Genomic DNA, 18,925 nt, shown 5'->3' with positions numbered 1-18,925 from the left:
CTGAAGTCTGTGTTGGAAAAAAAGAGGCAGGGCTTGAGGGGCTGGTATGGATTTCTCTCGCGGGGCTACGCGAGCGGCATGGAATGCGGTTTTGTGGCTTTGTGTCTGGTTTGGGTCACGTTAAGTCGTTAGACAACGGGACATTGTGCGAGTGAATTGCGGAGGCGGCTGTGTGGTTGGGTGTTATTTATTGCTTGTATACCACAGAACTACCGATTAATTTCGAAAGCACAATCGAATGGCATCGCCCTCATGGTTTACACCATAGGAAAGCTTTCGGGAGAGAAAAGCGTTCCATAATGTGGACACGCCACAACGTTCAATACAAGTATATTGTAATCACCTACTAATTTATGTACTGCAACAAGAACTGACCACCTTTTTTCCTCCTGAGCATTTGCCAACTTTCCATATTTACTCTTTCCTTTCCAGTCATTGACTCTTTGCCAGACCTGATTGGTGATCTTCAGCAAGAGCAAGTCTTCCTAGCTTCTCTCACACCACCCGACCACTATGCTCCCACCACCGGCTTCCTGAAGCTGCCTGCATCGGATGCAACACCCTGATGCTTGCAAACAAAGCAAAATATTTGACCAGTGCCCCTCTACCTCAAAGCTCTTTCCACCCCGCACTGCATCACACTCCATCCGAGGCTCAACCACTGCTCGATTGGTCCCACCAACTCTCAAGGTACAACGAAAACCTGCTTCCAGACTCTTCTGGTGCTGAAGTGGTAGAACGAACTTCTACTTGCTATCAGAACAGTCGCTAGTACGAGTCACTAGCAAGCTTCAAATGACGTCTCAAGACCTTCCTCTTCAAGAGGTTCCGAAATTCACTTTCTAACCATTTTCTCTCCCAGTTTTAGACCGACTGAATTCTTAGTCTGGGTCCTAAAGAACCAGCATCCGAATGCATTTATTGATAAAGACTTCAGAGCACTTTTGTATGTCCCTCTGGATAAAGAAGTCTGCCCAGTGCCATAAGACTGGGATTTCTACATCGAGCTTATGGGGAGAACCGATGGCGCTTAATTGCACCTGGAATGTTGTGCCATTTCATCTTTACGCTTGATGTTACCTCATCTTTGCCCTAGAGGTTTTATTGCTTGAATCTTCAAAAGCGTGAGCGAAAGGAAGCAGATGCTCAGTCGAGCTCGATTGTATAAAATCGTGGCGTTGGCTTTGTGTTTGCTTCCATCTGGTGGTCAGGGTGAATTCTGCACCAACTTTAAAAGACTTGTCTATTACAGTGCAGGACAAACAAATGGAGACAAAGGCACTGGCCCGTGGTGCTGAAAAGGCAGAAATGATCTGAAGTTTAACTTCTGGTTTAATAATGATGGTCCTTTGTAAAGTAGCAGCGTTTACTTTCGAACAGAGTGAGATGATTAAAAGAGACTCTGGATCAGAAGAAGCTGGTAGTGAAAAGCCAAGACAGGCTCACCCCGGCAGATTGTTCCTCTAATATGAGGTACACTAAATGGATATTATTTTGGACACACTAAGATGTTTTTATTCCACATTTAGTTCTGATCTACTGTTATAATAACCTCCACGTTTCTAGGAAGATGTTCCACTAGGTTTTGGAGTATGCTTGTGGAGAGTTAGTAACTAGTGAGGGAAGATCAGGTCATTGTAGAGACTTGGATCTTTAAAACTCGTTCTTAAAAATTAACTAATCTTTTTTTTTCTTAGTCATTTAGTTCATTTCGTACCTTTTATCGGAAATAAAATACTTTTTTAATAAGCAGATTCCCGACATGTCTACAATCTATAGTTCCAATAATAAAAATAAGACAATGTAGTTATGATAAACTTGACAAAATGATGTCACATGACTTCCATAATTATTGTGACAATAATGTCAAGGAACTGGCCAAAAAACTGATCTGTTGAAAAAAGAACAAACAACTCGGAATAGAAGAGTTGAAAGGTAAACTATTCGATTCTGTTTCCTGTACATAACCGAGAATAATTTTGCAATGCTTTGCTCCTGCGCATCCAGTAGAAAATTAACCATTCAGACTATTCACTTCAGGCCATTTATTTTTCCCTCATTAAAGTTTCTCACACAAATCAAAGCCTGGAGTCTAATATGACTATGGATTTGCCACTGTGGATTAAAAACAATGAAACAACGCCATCTATTGGTGCATTGGTGCCATTGCCGAATTGCACGAATACAAGATAAGTCAAATACTATAATATCAGTGGCGGGCTGTGCATTTGGTACATTGGTCTTCAGTGAGAACCCAAGTTGATACACCTCTTAAAACCACCATTATCGCATCGCAATTATAGAAACCTCTAACACAATACAAAAAAGCAATATAACAACGTGTGGCATTTCAGAGACAGAGGCATTTCACATATGGAGGTGAAAACCATTTTACTAAAGCAAGAAACCCAGTTAAGACTCCAAACCTCTACACTACAACCACAACTGTGCCCCTACATCAGGGGGTGGCCCACCAGTCAGAGACCGAGAGCCACATTTTTTACTGTGTTTCCGCAAAGAGCCACATCATACACATATGGGCACACATGAACATCAACCATCCCTTCCTCTTACACACACACACACACACACACACACACACACACACACACACACACACCTCTGCTCAGCCAGATTTATTGTAAATGTCACACACCAACATAATGACAGAAATTGACTTCTACATTTCTAAGACCACAGGACAGTCATTTTTAACAATGAACACTGCACTGTCTCACACACCCAAACTCTGTTTAACCAAGTCCACAAACAAAAATAATTTACAATAGCGTTTTTCTTTTACTATGCATGTTAGTTAGTGGGACTTTTGGCATTCCTTGCCTTGAACAATCCTCTTCAAATCTGCCTCGTATTCCGTTGTTGCCACTCCAAGCAATTCTTTCAAGTGTGTGTCAGTCAGAACAGACCGATGCTTTGATTTCACGTGTTTCAGGGTAGAAAACACAGACTTACTTTGTGTTTTTTGTTTTTATGTGCGTGTTCACTTCGCTTGAGTTTAATACGGTATTTTCGTCAAATGCGCATGTGCGTGAGATGAATATACCGCAGGGGTGGGCAATTAATTTTTACAAGGGGCCACATGAGAAACCTGAATTGTGTCAGAGGGCCACACCAACGATAATATTTTAGGGATGCACTGAAATGAAAATTAAATTCAAAAGGCAATGAAATCCATAATTTTTTGTGTCATGCCTTTTGCCTTGGCACCATCACTGGAAAACTTTCCCGCCTTTTCAAAAACGTCCTCCACAGACGGAGTGCGCATGCTCGGATTGACTTTACTTTTCTGCGCCGCGTTCTTCTCATATTTAGAAGGCAATCGGGATGTTTGGATTTCAGGTGATTAATTAAACCCGACTTGGAGAAACTCTTTGCAGATACACCCCCTCTTGAAATTTCAGCATTGCATGTTTTGCAAATCGCTCTCCACACACCGCAGACATGTTGCTCTTATCCAGATAACCGTGTGCTGCTGCGCTTTTTTATTGCGTCATTACAAGTGTGTTTCGTCTGATATACCGCAAAGTTTCCCAGTAGGGGCAAGCTCATTTAAGTTTTAAAATACCGTATTGAACTCAAGCGAAGCGAACACGCACATTAAAAAAACAAACAAACACAAACTTCGATATGAACGTAAGAGCCGCCAAAGAAACCAGCCAAAGAGCCGCATGCGGCTCGCGAGCCGCGGGTTGGCCACCCCTGCTCTACATCATCTGGAGCAGTTCAGAATCAATATTTGTCTAATAACATGACAAAAACATTAAAAATTTAAATAAATACAATCTACTCACCAGAGATGCAGACTCAATGTGCAGCGCCCCCCAGAGGCTGTAATCCAGTGGTACCGCTCGTATTCACTGGTCTGGAAGTGGAGAACAACCCCTTTCCCAGGCTGAGACACGCTAGCTAGCTTCAGGGTTGGACGACCTCCTCACGATGTCTAGATTTTCTTCAAAATGTATTTTTAAGTATGTCTGAGACCAAATCAATTTCTCTTCCTCTGTAGGAATAAAAAAAGTCTAACTCAGATACAAATATTAGAATTTAGGTTGTAAATGTAGGTCAGTGCTTCTGATAGTGTTCAGGCCAGCAGAGAAGGTTTTGATTTGATTTGATGCAGATAAACCCATTTAATTGCCCTCATAAATGTTTCACCAGGCATTGATTAAGTTCATCCAAGAAACTCTGTCAGAATAATGGAGACTAACCAGGGATATTACCAAGTGAGGAGGTTTCCACATGAACAATGTAAAGCTCCATGGGGTTACTGAGCAACTCAAGAACCATGAGAATGGATTTGGACTGGAATTTAATATAAACAGTCTTCTACAATGGCTTAGGACTACAATTTTCTTGAACACTTTTACATTTAAAAACCCATCAGTGAACAGTTAATAACAATGATGGAATTATATTGAATGGAAATTCTGTGTTGAGGATAAGAACAGGTTTTTATTCGAGTCTGGTTTCTCCAAAGGTTCCTTCCTCATGATGTTTTGACATTTTATAACCTTGCCATCAAGTCTTTGGTGTTTGTATGTACAAAAAAAAAAAAATCCTGATATTTTGCTAGAAGTTAAAATAAATAAATAAATAAATAAAAAGCATGCAAAGTTTTTGGGTTTGTTTCTTTTCAATACTGTGACGGAAATTAACATGAGGAAAAGTACAAGAGATCTGTTTCTTCAGAAATGGCACGAAAATCAAGTACAATTTTAAAAATAAACGTAAAAAACAATAAAACTCAATGTGTATTAAAACGCGGCAGCCATGTTGAAAACCCAGTCACGTGACTCACCTTCATTCGACGACCACACGGGGTTTCCTTTCGGCCAAACGGAAAATAAAAACCTGACATAAACAAGAGATATATAATATTTATTATTATTATTATTATTATTATTATTATTATTATTGTTGCTGTTGTTGTTTTTAAATTGAGTTACAGTTTAACACTCACCAGAGTTGAATAAGATTCACGAAAAATAAAGTATACAAAACAATTATTATAATAAAACTTGCGACCCCTCTCTTTCATTTCTTCACTTTATGTCGCTCCATTTCCATCTTTATATTCGGAAAAAAGGTGTACTGTTTGCACACTCCAACTCCAACCAGCTCCAATTACGCCATGCAGATTTCAATTAGCGTTGTGAAGAAATCACGTGACCGAATTCCACGCATCCTATTGGACAGAAGGAACAAATCACTTTTTTTTGCCACTGTTTCTCGCATAAAAATTTAAATACAAGTAAAACCAATAAATTATCAACCTGTAACATATATATATATATATATATATATATATATATATATATATATATATATATGTGTGTGTGTGTGTGTGTGTGTGTGTGTGTGTGTGTGTGTGTGTGTTGCCTCGTCACAACATTACGCTGTTCACTTAATCGGCCACAAGATGGCAGTGTAGACTTATGACATCATCTCATTTATTTTGCATTATTGATGTAGAAGTGAAAGAATAAACAGTAAATACTATCTATCTATCTATCTATCTATCTATCTATCTATCTATCTATCTATCTATCTATCTATCTATCTATCTATCTATCTATCTATCTATCTATCTATCTATCTATCTATCTATCTATCTATCTATCTATCTATCTATCTATCTATCTATCTAAGCTTCCGGCTGCTTACTTCACCTCTTATTTACCTTTTTTTTCACACGGAAGTGAAAGTATGGTTTAAAAAAAGAAAAAGAACAAAGTCAAAAATCGAACAATTTAACTGATTATTTTTAATTTTATACTGTAAAAATACAAATAAATAACTAAATATTAATGCTGTTTGGTTCTAATCAGTTGTATTTGCATTTCTAAATATCTATGATGTCGCACGTATTGACTGGAAACACACAGTGTCATACGTGCAATAATGCAATAATAATAATAATAATAATAATAATAATAATAATAATAATAATTTCTAATATATTTATGACGATACACGCGGTCACGTGACGATTTCATTACTATATCAATTCTCATTGTTCCTGTATTTCCTGAACATTATTATTTATGATTATTAATCTCGTTAATAATGATGTTTCTTTCCGGAACTGTATCTATATTGATATTATTAACTGAACTGAACTGAGTGTTACTGTGAGCTGAACTTCTGCTCTGAGTTTGAAGGAAAACATTTCTCTCTGAAAAACTCTTTCATCTGACACTAAATCCTGGAAGTCATTCGAGCCATAATAAAGATTTTTAAGGGTAAAAAACCTCATTGTATTTCCGCCAGCATGCAAACACAATCTACACAACACTGCACACAAGCTAATCCCAGCCACAATGCACGCGCGTGATGCACGTAATCCTGCATGCTCCACGCGCTAACGGAGATCCGGAGCGACCTGCAATCAAAACAAAAAGAAAAGAGGAGGAAAAGAAAAGAGGAGGAAAATGCATTTTCGATTTCTTTTTCACGCGGTTATTTGGACGCGAGAAGTGCATTGATGATGATTATGATGAAGATGAAGATGATGATGATGACTTTCATTTATCATCATTCCCATTTACCGTCGTCACGTGCAGTAAGAAGGAGGTTGGGGGGGGGGAATAAGCAATAAAGTCATTTTTTTTTCTTCTTCTTTATTGTGTGTTGCAGTAAACGGCGTCTCCGGTGTGTTCACGAGCTTTTTTTTATAATCGAGCTCTGGGCGCGTGATAAAGCGACCTGCCACCGCGGGGATTTTCTCCTTTTCTTTCTTTTTTTTTCTTACTCTTTTTCCTCCACGCGCTGCGCTGATCGGGCCGAATGGGCGCTAATTAAAACCTATAAATTATCTCTCTCTCGCGTGCGCGCGGGGCGGGGGCGTGTGCGCGCACTCACTCCTCCTCTGAAAGACGTCGCGTGCGCGCGAGATAAGTGCGGAACCCCCCCACGCACTAATTTCCCCCCCCCGTCGTGTGTGTGTGTGTGTGTGTGTGTGTGTGCGCGCCGACGGAGCCCTAATGAGCAACGGATGAAGTGATGAAGTGATGGAGCTTCTCCACAATAAAGATTTCACCCCGCGCGCGCTCCTCTCGCCTTTTATTTCTCCACAATGAGGCCCTGATGATGTTCCCTCACGCGCCCGTGCGGTGGCACCTGATCCACGGGTTCCTGCTGCAACAGTTCAATAACAGAAACATCTCTCATTTATTTCATATAATAAACATATATAATTATTTATAATCACTGCATCCGAACGAGTTTAAAGAAAATAAAGGGGTTCGGAATAAACAAACGAAAAGAGAAATGTGAAGGAAAAAATCAGTGTTTTTATTTATTTATTTATTTATTTGTTTGTTTGTTTGTTTGTTTTGTATCACTCGAAGTGGATTAGATATGCAAATTTAGCAAGTTTTTATCTGTAGTAAAAAAAATGAGTTCCCAACTACAGTAATAAAATATTAAAAAGAAGAAAATGGTAAAAGAAGAAGAAAAACTAAAGAAACAATAAGAAAATAATAAGTGGACAATTTCTATAATAATAATAATAATAATAATAATAATAATAATAATAATAATAATAATAATAATAATAATACTTTTATTTATACAATAAAAAATTCAGCCTTTTTATATTTCTATAATAAAAGTCTAGTCCATAATGTTATTTTTGTGCTGTTTTTGTGTTAAAATAAGAATCATTTTTCTGTTTGTTTGTTTAAATACAGATATTAATGAGAATAATTATACAGTTTATGAGTAATTCAATTACCCCCTCTCTCTCTCTCCTCTCTCTCTCTCTCTCTCTCTCTCCTCCCTCTCCGTGGCGCGTGCTGTGAAGTGTTGGCGCGCGCTCCGGGTGTATCTGACACTAAACGCGTTGTTGTTTAAAAACATCCTGAAATCCGATTGGACGCCTTTTTTTCCTGTGACAGCGAAGACGCTCTCATCCTATTGGTCCATCGCACGTGTGACTGGATCACGTGCTTCCGGTTAAGGAGGGAAAAAAGTGGGGAGGAGCGGGTGAACGGGAGGGGAGGAGGAGGGGGGTAAAAAAAAAAAATAGATTTTTAGAAAGAGTTTTGGAAGCGCGAGCTGTCATACGTGGGCGCGCGAGGCACGGGCCGCGGAGCATCACCGACAGCCATGTGTGTGTGAGGAGTGTGTGAGTGTGTGAGAGTGTGTGAGTGAGAGAGAGAAGAATAAAAGAAAGAGAAAGAGTATATATGTATATAAATAGTGAATTAATAGATAAGTGAAAAGGTGCGCGAGGCGTTCCGATGGTGCAGCGTCTTCAAGTTGCATCCAGAGACTGAAGATCATCTGCAGGTTCTTCCCTCCAGGATAAATATTTGGGTTACAAGTTGGATTTTTTTGTTTGTTTTTGGTTGTTGTTGAAACGCAATAAGAAATTAATGGAGGAGGCGAAGGATCCGTCCGAGCGCGAGAGCGCGTCCCCTCCGGTACTGGCGCGCGAGGCGGCGCCGCAGGTCCACCGCACCACCAACTTCTTCATCGACAACATTCTGCGGCCCGACTTCGGCTGCAAGCGCGAGCTCCTCACGAGCAGGGAGAACGTCAGCCTGCTGGTCGCGAGGCCGTCGTCGCGCGCGGACTCCACCGCGGACCACCGCACCTCGTCTTCGTCGTCGTCCTCATCTTCGTCTCCGTCGTCTTCCTCATCATCATCATCCTCCTCCTCCTCCTCCTCGTCGTCGTCGTCGTCCAAGTGCGGAGACGCGTCGAATCTCACGGCGGTAAACGGCGCGAGCGGAGGAGGAGGAAGCGGCGGCGCGGAAGCAGCGGCGGCAGCGACCACGACCACGAGCGCACAAGGGTCGGGGAAAGGAACTGCCAAAGACTCCTCACAACCTCTACTGTGGCCCGCGTGGGTCTACTGCACGCGCTACTCAGACAGACCCTCATCCGGTGAGGCTTCTTCATCCTACTGCTGGATTTCGGTGTGGTTTTGGGGGTTTTTTATGCACCTGGCGAAAAAACTTTGTTTTCTTGTTTTTATTTAATTTATTTAATTTATTTAATTTATTTATTTTTTGAAACGCGCGCGTGTGTGTGTGTGTGTGTGTGTGTGTGTGTGTGTGTGTGTGTGGAGAAAAATAATTTTGCTTGGGGTAAAAGATTTTAATTAGTGAATTTTGATTTCAGAAAAAAAAAATCCAATGCTAGCACTAATAATAATAATAATAATAATAATAATAATAATAATGAGAATTTATATAATATTTTTGCCACGTCAGGGTGCAATGCATGCACTCTTAGCGTCTTATTAATATATAAAAAAAATAATAAAAAATATATATATATATATATAAAATTCCTGCATTTATGCATATTTTAATATTAGTAATAATATATGAATAATTTAATATAGCCAGATATCTGTGTGTGTGTGTGTGTGTGTAAGTAAATAAACGCAGTAAATTATGCATCAACAACGTTTATTAGATTTGGTGTAGATCTGATTTTGGAATTGTGAAAAGGGCTTCAGAAAAAATGAATAAAACAAGAAAGAAAAAAAAAAGAGCGAGCGAGAGAGAGAGAGAGAGAGAGAGAGAGAGAGAGAGAGAGAGAGAGGTTGCTTTTTATTATTATTATGGAATACACGTCAAAACGACAAAACTGTCAGAAAGTGTGATGAGTGGGTCACGTGCCTCTGAGACGGTTTTTATTGGACCTTAAGTTTAATGAAGAACATTTATGTGCTATAAACACACACAAATACACAAATACACAAATACACAATCTTGGGCAAATTCCACACCCTGGTACTGTGTTAAAGGAGTGTGAGTGTGAATGAACACAAAATAGCAAAGTGAAATAGAACATGTTTAATGAGCACGAGACTCACAGCTATCAAAATAATAATAATAACAATAATAATAATATTGTAACACTATGTTGTCGGCAAGGACGGGAAGTGTTTTTTTATTTTCTGCAGCGCAACCTATCTCTCTGTGTGTGTGTGTGTGTGTGTGTGTGTGTGTGTGTGTGTGTGTGTGTGTCTGTCTGTTTGTCTGTCTGTCTGTCTGTCTGAACAGAGAGTTGTGGATTTGAGGCCTAACATGTATTGAAAGAAAGAAAGAAAGAAAGAAAGAAAGAAAGAAAGAAAGAAAGAAAGAAAGAAAGAAGAGAAACGCTAAAACACTAATTATTATTATTATTATTATTATTATTATTATTATTATTATTATTATTATGATCAGAAATCAGGGTTCTCCTGTGTGTATAATGTGCAGAGAACATAAAGTTCAGATTTCACTCTAATTCCTCCTGAGGTTCCTCTGAATTCTTCTGGAAGGTGAACTCTCTTGTTTGAGTAGTAAAATGAACTCCACACATTTCCTCCTTCTCCAAACACTTTCTCTTTTACAGCCAAATAGCAGCCTGTGAGCTCCAGTAATATACAGTAATAATCCTGTAAATATTAAAATCGTGTAGTGTTCATGAAGTGGCTTCATCAAAATGTCTTCATTGATTCTGATCAAGCAATAATAATAATAATAATAACAATAATCATATTAATAATAATAATAATAATAATAATAATAATAATAATAATAGCTAACTACAGGAAATAAAATATTCTTGCTCTATATTTAAAAGGTGCTTGTCTCTGGAGTGTGGCATCAAGAAAACTCTTTTTTAAACCTTAATTTCAAAACTATAAATCATTTTTCATTAATAATGTGTGCTTATCGAAAAACATACGTGCACGTGTGATTCTCTGACACTCTCAGTGTCCTAAAGGCACTCAATGTACTACAATACGCGTGTTTCACTTTTATTTTTCTTCTCGCTGAAGTGGCATCATCATCATCATCATCATCATCATCATCCTCAATGTTCTTTATTATGGACTTTTGAGCGTTAAAATCAATGAACAGAACTTAACTCTAGGGTCAGACTGAAGAGATTAAATATTTCCCCGTGAAGGTACAAACAGATTTTTTTTCATCGATAAGTAATAAAGAAAAATAAAGAAAACATACGCTCTCACTGAGCAAATACAAAAAAGAAGAAGAAGAAGAAGAAGAAGAAGAAGAAGAAAGATTGTAAAAGTGCAACTGAGTATTTCCTGTCAATATTTGATCTTTCTAAATCATTAGATGTGAAAGCTCTCAGCTCTGAGAGATCTCATCTGCTTAGCATGCTGCAGCATTCTGCCTAGTGCACGTGCCCCTTAAAACAATATCCAAATAATAAAATAATAATAGTCATATATTTCCGTGTATGCAAAAAAAAAAAAAAGGTTTGAGGTGACCGATATGTGTGCGTGATACAGGGATCAGTGCACTAAATGAACATTAGTGTGTACAACTGCTATGCACGTGCATGCACACTTCTTTTCAGTTAGGGTTTACTCACACACCAGAGTATCGCACGCACGCGCGCTGACAAAACACATGTATTTTCGTTGATGCGTTCAACACAACATACAAAACTGACTTCACTCCTCGCTCACGCGCTTCAAATGGTACCAAGGGGACTTATGTGAAACAGCACGTGCACTAAAATACAGCAGTAGAGTCTGTACTTGTGATTCAGGTTGCATCGAAGGCTGTTTTATTTAACGCCTAATGCACGCGCCAGATATTAAAAGAGTGCGATTAAATAGTGAAATAATGATAGCAATCAAATAAAAAAATAACCGAGACAAAATAATAGAAGAGTCGAGCTTGCGCGTGCAAATATATATATATATATATATATATATATATATATATATATATATATATATATATATAGGAGTCTGTAAAAATTAGTCAACAATTGTACATTTGTTTTTTGCTTAAGATATTTTTCCTTTTAGTGTGAATGTTTTTCTTTTTTTTTTTTTATAAATAATTTAAGGACTATTTGCAGAGCGTCAAACACGCGGCCAAAACATAAACAAACAAATGAACTCGTTTAATAATTAAGAAATAATAGAAGGAGAAGCTGTGCGTGAAAAATGTTTGGAATGTCGGAGGGAGTTCATAAGTATCACTAGAAATGCTGTTAAATTGGTGCATTGTTCTATATTACTAATATAAATAAATATATAAATATATACATAAATATATACATTAATAACTAAACAAAATTAAACAAATAAACAAAAATAAATAAATAAACAAAAATAAATAAATAAATAAATAAATAAATAAAGTGATATGGGCGGATCCTATTGACGATATTTACGTGCCGCCTTTGTTTCCCTTTTCCACCGTTGTTCTTGGACCAGGACCGAGGACCCGGAAGCTGAAGAAGAAGAAGAGCGAAAAGGAGGACAAGCGGCCGCGCACCGCGTTCACGGCCGAGCAGCTGCAGCGCCTCAAGGCGGAGTTCCAGGCGAGTCGCTACATCACCGAGCAGCGGCGGCAGTCGCTCGCGCAGGAGCTCAACCTCAACGAGTCGCAGATCAAAATCTGGTTCCAGAACAAGAGGGCGAAGATCAAGAAGGCGAGCGGCTACAAGAACGGACTCGCGCTGCAGCTCATGGCGCAAGGACTCTACAACCACTCCACCACCACCATCCAGGAGGACAAGGAGGACAGCGAGTAGCCCACGCGCACGCCGGCCCGAGGCCTGAGGATGGAGGAGGGTTTCATCCTCTTGCAGTAATAAGAACAATAAACCCATATGTAATGATCTTCTTCTCCTTGAGCTTTGTTTTAAAACATTTAAACGATTGAGGCAAATACCGGGGGCCCAAGCACCAAACATGCTGGAGACCACATTATTATTATTATTATTATTATTATTATTATTATTATTTGGAAAAGAAGATCATTATCACCGATCTCCTCCTCCTCTCATTATTTATCCTTCATCACATAAGAAACAGACGCTGAGGACATTATTTTATTTTTTAATTTTTTTATTTTTGTTTGTCTTATGGACGCTGCCCCAAAGCGACTTCCTGACATAAAGAAGAGGACATTTAATTTAATTGTGTACAAATATATGGACTCTATGAAGATTTCTATAAATATAAAATATAAATATATATATATAAATATATATAACAGCCAAAATTGTAAGATGTATATATTTAAAAAAATCAGGTGAGGCCGAGACGTGGGTTTTCTCCTTACTTGTTGGCAATTTTTTTTTAAAACCGTTTCCTTTTCCTGTGTCATACTTTTTAGACTTTTCTTTTGTGATTGCACTGTACTACATCCATTTTTCTAAAAAACAAAAAAAACAAAAACAACAACAAAAAACAAAAGAAAAGGAAAAACCGCACAACAACGGAAAACTGAACCGATGCTTCAAACCAAAGATTTTCACCTGTTTAGGCATTATGTTGTCTGAAATAATAAAAAAAAAAAGAAGAAAAAGAAAATGATTTTTTGTAAGAATTAAGGTGTGATTCCATCAATAGCAAATTTGCTACAAATGCTTACTTTGATCGATGATCTTATTTATTTCATTATTTACTTATTCCTTATTTATTTATTTATTTATTTATTATTTTTATTTTTTTAATGAAATTAAAGCGATACCCAAGTATTGTAGAGTAACAAACATTTCAAAGGATTTCTTTTCAGATTGGATAAGATCATGAAAGAGCATTAGTCTGTCTGTCTGCCTGATTGTCTGTCTGTCTGTCTGCCTGTCTGTCTGTCTGATTGGAAAAAACTCACCTAGCTGACCGCCTTGACCTTTCACCCACATCATTGTATCTACCGATCAGCTTCATATGACGATAATAACACTGACATTTAGTGATCATTGAGGTCATTTCATGTATCAGAGATTTATTGCTTTTTAATTTTCTTTTTACTTACGAAAATCCACTTCCACATACCCCGAGTGTCTCCAGACAATTGATCAATCCATTCGAGTGATTTTCATTTTTTCCATCATTTTGAAATAATTCCTTTAATTTTTTTTTTTACAAATTTATATTATGAACTATGTGTGTATGTGTGTGTTCTAATACTTATACATTTACACGGGTTTTATTTATTTCTAAACAAAAAAAAAGAACAAAAAGCTAACCTGTAATGTGGCGTGTTAACACCAAACAAGGGTCAAAGTTCAACATGTACCGTCTCCCATGGGCCTTCAAAAACAAAGAAAAAGTGAAAGAGATCATTCTCTGAACCTCGAGAGATTCCGGAGAAAATCCGAACAGATCTTTCAAAGTGTTCACACACAATTTATTATCTACACACATTTGCTCGTTTCTGGTGCCTTGTAACCTGAACAGTACGGATTCATTAACCCGGATAATAAAAAAGCCAAAAGTAAATAAGAGATAATTAATTAAATGCGCAATTAAGAATCAAGAATTATCCGGCTTTCGGTTCAATTTAAATTAGGCTAATAGTATTGACGTGCTTTATACACACACACACACACACACACACACACACACACACACGTGCATTTTCTTTAACTTTTAGAGGAAAAATAATATTCGGTAATCTGCCTGAATGAGAATTTTTTTTTTTTCTTTAAAAAATGTGTTCAGGTTTTGGAGGACACGGCCTAGAATTTGAATATAATTTAGGCAACAGTGTGTGTGTGTGTGTGTGTGTGTGTGTGTGTGTGTGTGTGTGTGTGTAATACATAATCACTTTTTAAAAATACATAAATAATAAAAAAATTGAAAGAAATAATAATAACGAAACAGGAAATAATCAATGTTCTATACATTAGACTTCACTCAGGTTCCTCAAATGATGCAGATCTCTCCGGCTTCCTCAAAGCTCCTCTAGATTAACATCTAATTAATAAACTTTGGTCACCATTTTTAAATGCCTCCAACAAATAACCAACCACCAAACCAACCAAATAAATGAATAAATAATCAAACAAAAGCACGAAGATTAAATGATATGTTTCTCTGAAGGTTCTGAATGGATGCTTATGCTGAGGGTGAACCCTCTGATTCCATCTTGTTGTGGTTATGTCAGGAGTCAGGAGAAGAATTTGCACACCTAGGTAATAAAAGAAAAGAAAATCGATTTATAAAGCAGAAAAAAAAATCGCCGAGCTCAGCATCAGGAGTGGATTTGAGCTCTTTAAGTCTTTCATGGATTTTCTAATAAGCTTTAAATCCATTACAATTAACTCGCATCGACGCTAATCTAGTCAGTGAAGAGGGTGATGACGTCAGCATGGAGCGGGGATCAATGCACGCGCACGGGCATATACATATATACACACGCGCACGCATACACACACACACACACACACACACACACACCGAGACTACACAATTCACAAACAAATGAGCTTCTCCGCCATTCTCCTGAAGTGTCTGAAGCAAACACCTTCACCTTCTTGGTGAGAGAAAAGAATTCATTTGCTGCACAGAGGAGAACAAATTCTTCCTTTTCTTTTCTTTATATTTTTTATTTGTGATATTTAGAGTTTAGGTTTTTGTTCGATTTAAATTTGAAATTTTGTTCCTGCTTCTAAAAATGCATTTTATATATATATATAATCAACATTTAATGCATTATATTATTTGCAATTTATTAATACTACTACTAATAATAAAGTGAAACAACAAAAAAATATTTTAATTTCGATTGGAATATATGTTGTTTATTTATATATATATATATAAAGGCATTTCGTCATGGAAATTAAACCAAATAAAATAAATAAATAAATAAATAAATACAAAATAAAGTTATTTTAAAATTCAAATCAGATCGAAAGCTTTTATGTCGGTTTTCTTTAAGGTTTTGTGCTTATTTATATATTAATATTAATTAATTTTATGCTTATTTATTATTAATATATTATTTTTTTACAATAAATAAATAAGCAAACTAAAACAAAAAACCTAAAATATATAAATAAAGGTAGGTTTACCCTTCAGCTACCAGCTAATATATAACAATAACAATAATAATAATAATAATAATAATAATAATAATAATAATAATAATGCATTACTTTTCTACTGTAGGTTTATGAACACAGGTAAAGAAAAGGAGAGTGAGCTGGAGTTTGTGTGTGTGTGTGTGTGTGTATGTGTTGAGGATGGGGCTCTGTTTTCATTTCCCATGTGGTGCACTTGAGAGAGCACACCAGGAGTCTCAGACAGTGAGAAGCTCCTCCTGATCCAGGACAGAAATTTCACAGCTTTGTGCTTTTGACCTCCTCCGTGTGTGTGTGTGTCTGAGTGTCTGAGTATGTGTGTGTGTGTGTGTGTGTGTGTGTGTGTGTGTGTGTGTGTGTGTGAAGTGATCATAGCTCGTCGCTCAAAGCTAAAAGGGAGCTAACGGAAGAGATCAGCAAGCTTGAATGTGTGTGTGTGTGGGGGGCTAAAGGATGCAAATACAGCTAAGTCTCAGACAACACACACACACACACACACACACACACACACACACATACACACACACGCACATTCACTCTCTCTCTGTCTCTCTCTTTAGATCTCTCTTCTGGAACTGCTCGTCTGTTTTAATCCACTTCCCTCGGCGCGGGTTGAAAGTTTACAATAGCAACTTCAATTCACTAAGATTTCAGCCTCGCCTCAACACTTTCTCCAAACATCAACAGTACAAATAAAAGCAGTCTTCATTCACAATACAATACACAATTAATGCAACTAAACAGAGATACAAATTATAGCCTGTTGTTTTTGGCCACAATTGTATTGTCCTATAATGAAAGTTGAGACAGATACAACTGTACATTTTTGTTGTTTTGTAAAACAAATTCAGAACATAATCCAAATATTAAAGGCAAAGAGGCAGGCGATCAACAAACACCATATACAGCGTAATCCAGGGACAAGAAACAGCACAGAAACTTCACCATTTTCCTATGAATTGATGTCTTTTTATTAAGAGTATTTGTGTGTTTTGGGAATTGTAGCTCAAGGCAGCCATGTCTATAGGCTGTGTGGGATGATGGAAGCCTCCAGATTGGACAGGAACCTCTATAAAGCTGACAAAACACCTTGGCACATGTTGTAATAGGAAAATAACAAAGTATTATTAATATTTTCCCAAACAATTCCACAACATTGGGAAGTGGATAATATGTTTTCCGTCTGATCGGAAGTGCATGGGTTCAAATCCCCACACCATCAAACAGCCACTTCTGGGCCCTTAAGCAAGGCCCTTAACCCTTAATAGCTCAGCTGCATAACTGAAATAATGGATCGCCATAAAGGCCAAACACCAATGATTAGCTATAAACACGCAAAAACTATGACTTGTGATTAAAACATGTTATGGATGTGCCATTGTAGGAAAACAATCAACAAAAAATGTCATGAGAAATAATAAATGTAACAATAAATGGACAAAAAGTGCAACACTATTCTTTTAAATAAAATAACTTCACTGTGGAAGGAGTCTCAGTTTCAAAAGCTTTTGTGTAGCTATAAAAATGTAAAAGGTAACAGACAGACAGACAGACAGACAGACAGACAGACAGACAGACAGACAGACAGACAGACAGACAGATAGATAGATAGATAGATAGATAGTTAGATAGATAGATAGTTAGATACTTTCTATGATGTAACCCTCCAAAACCATGCCGTTACAGAAAAACATTCAACACTATGACAGGGTTTATAGGTTGAAATCGAAAGAGTCAGCAGGGCACTTTTTCTGTTTTTAACACATGCTTAGAAAAAAAAAGAAGACCACCTCCACATAAGAGTCTGGAGCAGCGCCAGACATTGAGATGATCCCACAAACTGATCCTAAATCCATCATTATCTGACGATCTATCACCGCTGTCGTTTCCCCCACATGAGAGAAGATGAGGTCAGGTTGTCCGCATGTTCCTCTCAACTCTACCACACATGTGCTCAGTCTCGTCCCGACTCTTTCCTGGCCTTTTATTCCCCGGCATGAACAAAACAGGATTTCTTTCATGCTTTCTAGCAGAATTGGTGATTCTGATTGGTCAGAAGGTGGAGATTCGTTTCCAATAACAGAACGTAATTAAACTTTAATAATAACCTTGTAATTGTGAAACGACTTGATTATCTCTAGCGTTTACACGCAACCCTCATGGTTTTCTCAGATCATCCACAAGAGAGAAAAAATGGGAGAATAAAGGGAATAACTGTTATGATAAAATAATTAACATTGTTAAAGCTACTTTAATGTCCCTGAATAAATAAAACTCTGCTCTAGGGGGCAATAAACCCTCCAGGGACATGCTTTTAGAAGAAAATAATAGACAAAAAAGCCTAAAAGAATACTCCCTCCACACACAATGTAAAAACCTGAAAGAAGCCGTCGATATGTGAGAGTTTGAAATAGACAAGAGCACCCCCACTATGTAGGAGCCCCCAATTACACAAGGACCTCTCTATATGCAAGAAATCCCCACTAGGTGAGAACCCCATTGCCATGTAAGAACCCCAATATAGAAGAATCCCCCACACTATGCAAGAATGCCCCACAACACAAGAAATACCCTCTATGTAAAAACTGCCTTGTAACTACCCAAAACACCAACTACAAAGGAATCCCCTCTCACTATGCAAAACACACCCACCATGCAAGAACCCCCATACTATGTAAGAAGCCCTCACTATGCAAGAAGCCCCCACTATGTTAGAACCACCCCCACCTTGTAAGAACCCCAGTAAAACACAACCTCTCTCTGCACAAGACCCCCATTGCAAGAACCCCATTACACAAGAACCCCAACTAAGCAAGAACCCCAGTATGCAAGAACCCCAAATAACAAAAGAACCCCATTACACAAGAACCCCCACCACGTAAGAACTCCCCATTGCAAAATAACTCCTTATTACACAAGAACCCCCCACTATGAAAGAACCCCCACTATGTCAGGCTCAGTGTGGTGTAAAGGGCTGGGGGCACAGGGGTTAGCTAAGTAGCTCCAAATGCAAGAAGCCCATGAACAAATATTACACAGTGGATGTGGCCTCTAATCTCGGTGACAGAAAACTCTTCCCTTCTTCCATCAGCCA

General features: G+C 37.8%; 1 protein-coding gene and 1 long non-coding RNA gene across 2 annotated transcripts; one reads left to right on the top strand and one right to left on the bottom strand.

Annotated features, from left to right (window-relative positions):
- Positions 1-3,964: 3,964 nt before the first annotated feature.
- On the bottom strand, positions 3,965-5,130 carry LOC124377781. Its single transcript, XR_006924112.1, has 3 exons — positions 4,982-5,130; positions 4,820-4,872; positions 3,965-4,021 (listed from the first exon to the last, which is right to left on the bottom strand). It is a non-coding gene; the product is annotated as an uncharacterized LOC124377781 (long non-coding RNA).
- A 2,716-nt stretch (positions 5,131-7,846) lies between these two features.
- On the top strand, positions 7,847-12,637 carry en1b (engrailed homeobox 1b). The gene is made up of 2 exons (XM_046837649.1): positions 7,847-8,913; positions 12,230-12,637. Exons 1-2 carry the CDS (start codon positions 8,400-8,402, stop codon positions 12,547-12,549), a joined length of 834 nt encoding a protein of 277 aa, XP_046693605.1. The 5' UTR covers positions 7,847-8,399; the 3' UTR covers positions 12,550-12,637.
- The last annotated feature ends 6,288 nt before the right edge of the window (positions 12,638-18,925 follow it).

Source organism: Silurus meridionalis, chromosome 24, assembly GCF_014805685.1.
Source record: "Silurus meridionalis isolate SWU-2019-XX chromosome 24, ASM1480568v1, whole genome shotgun sequence".
NCBI classification, from domain to species: domain Eukaryota; kingdom Metazoa; phylum Chordata; class Actinopteri; order Siluriformes; family Siluridae; genus Silurus; species Silurus meridionalis.
This window is presented reverse-complemented; position numbering and strand designations above follow the sequence as displayed.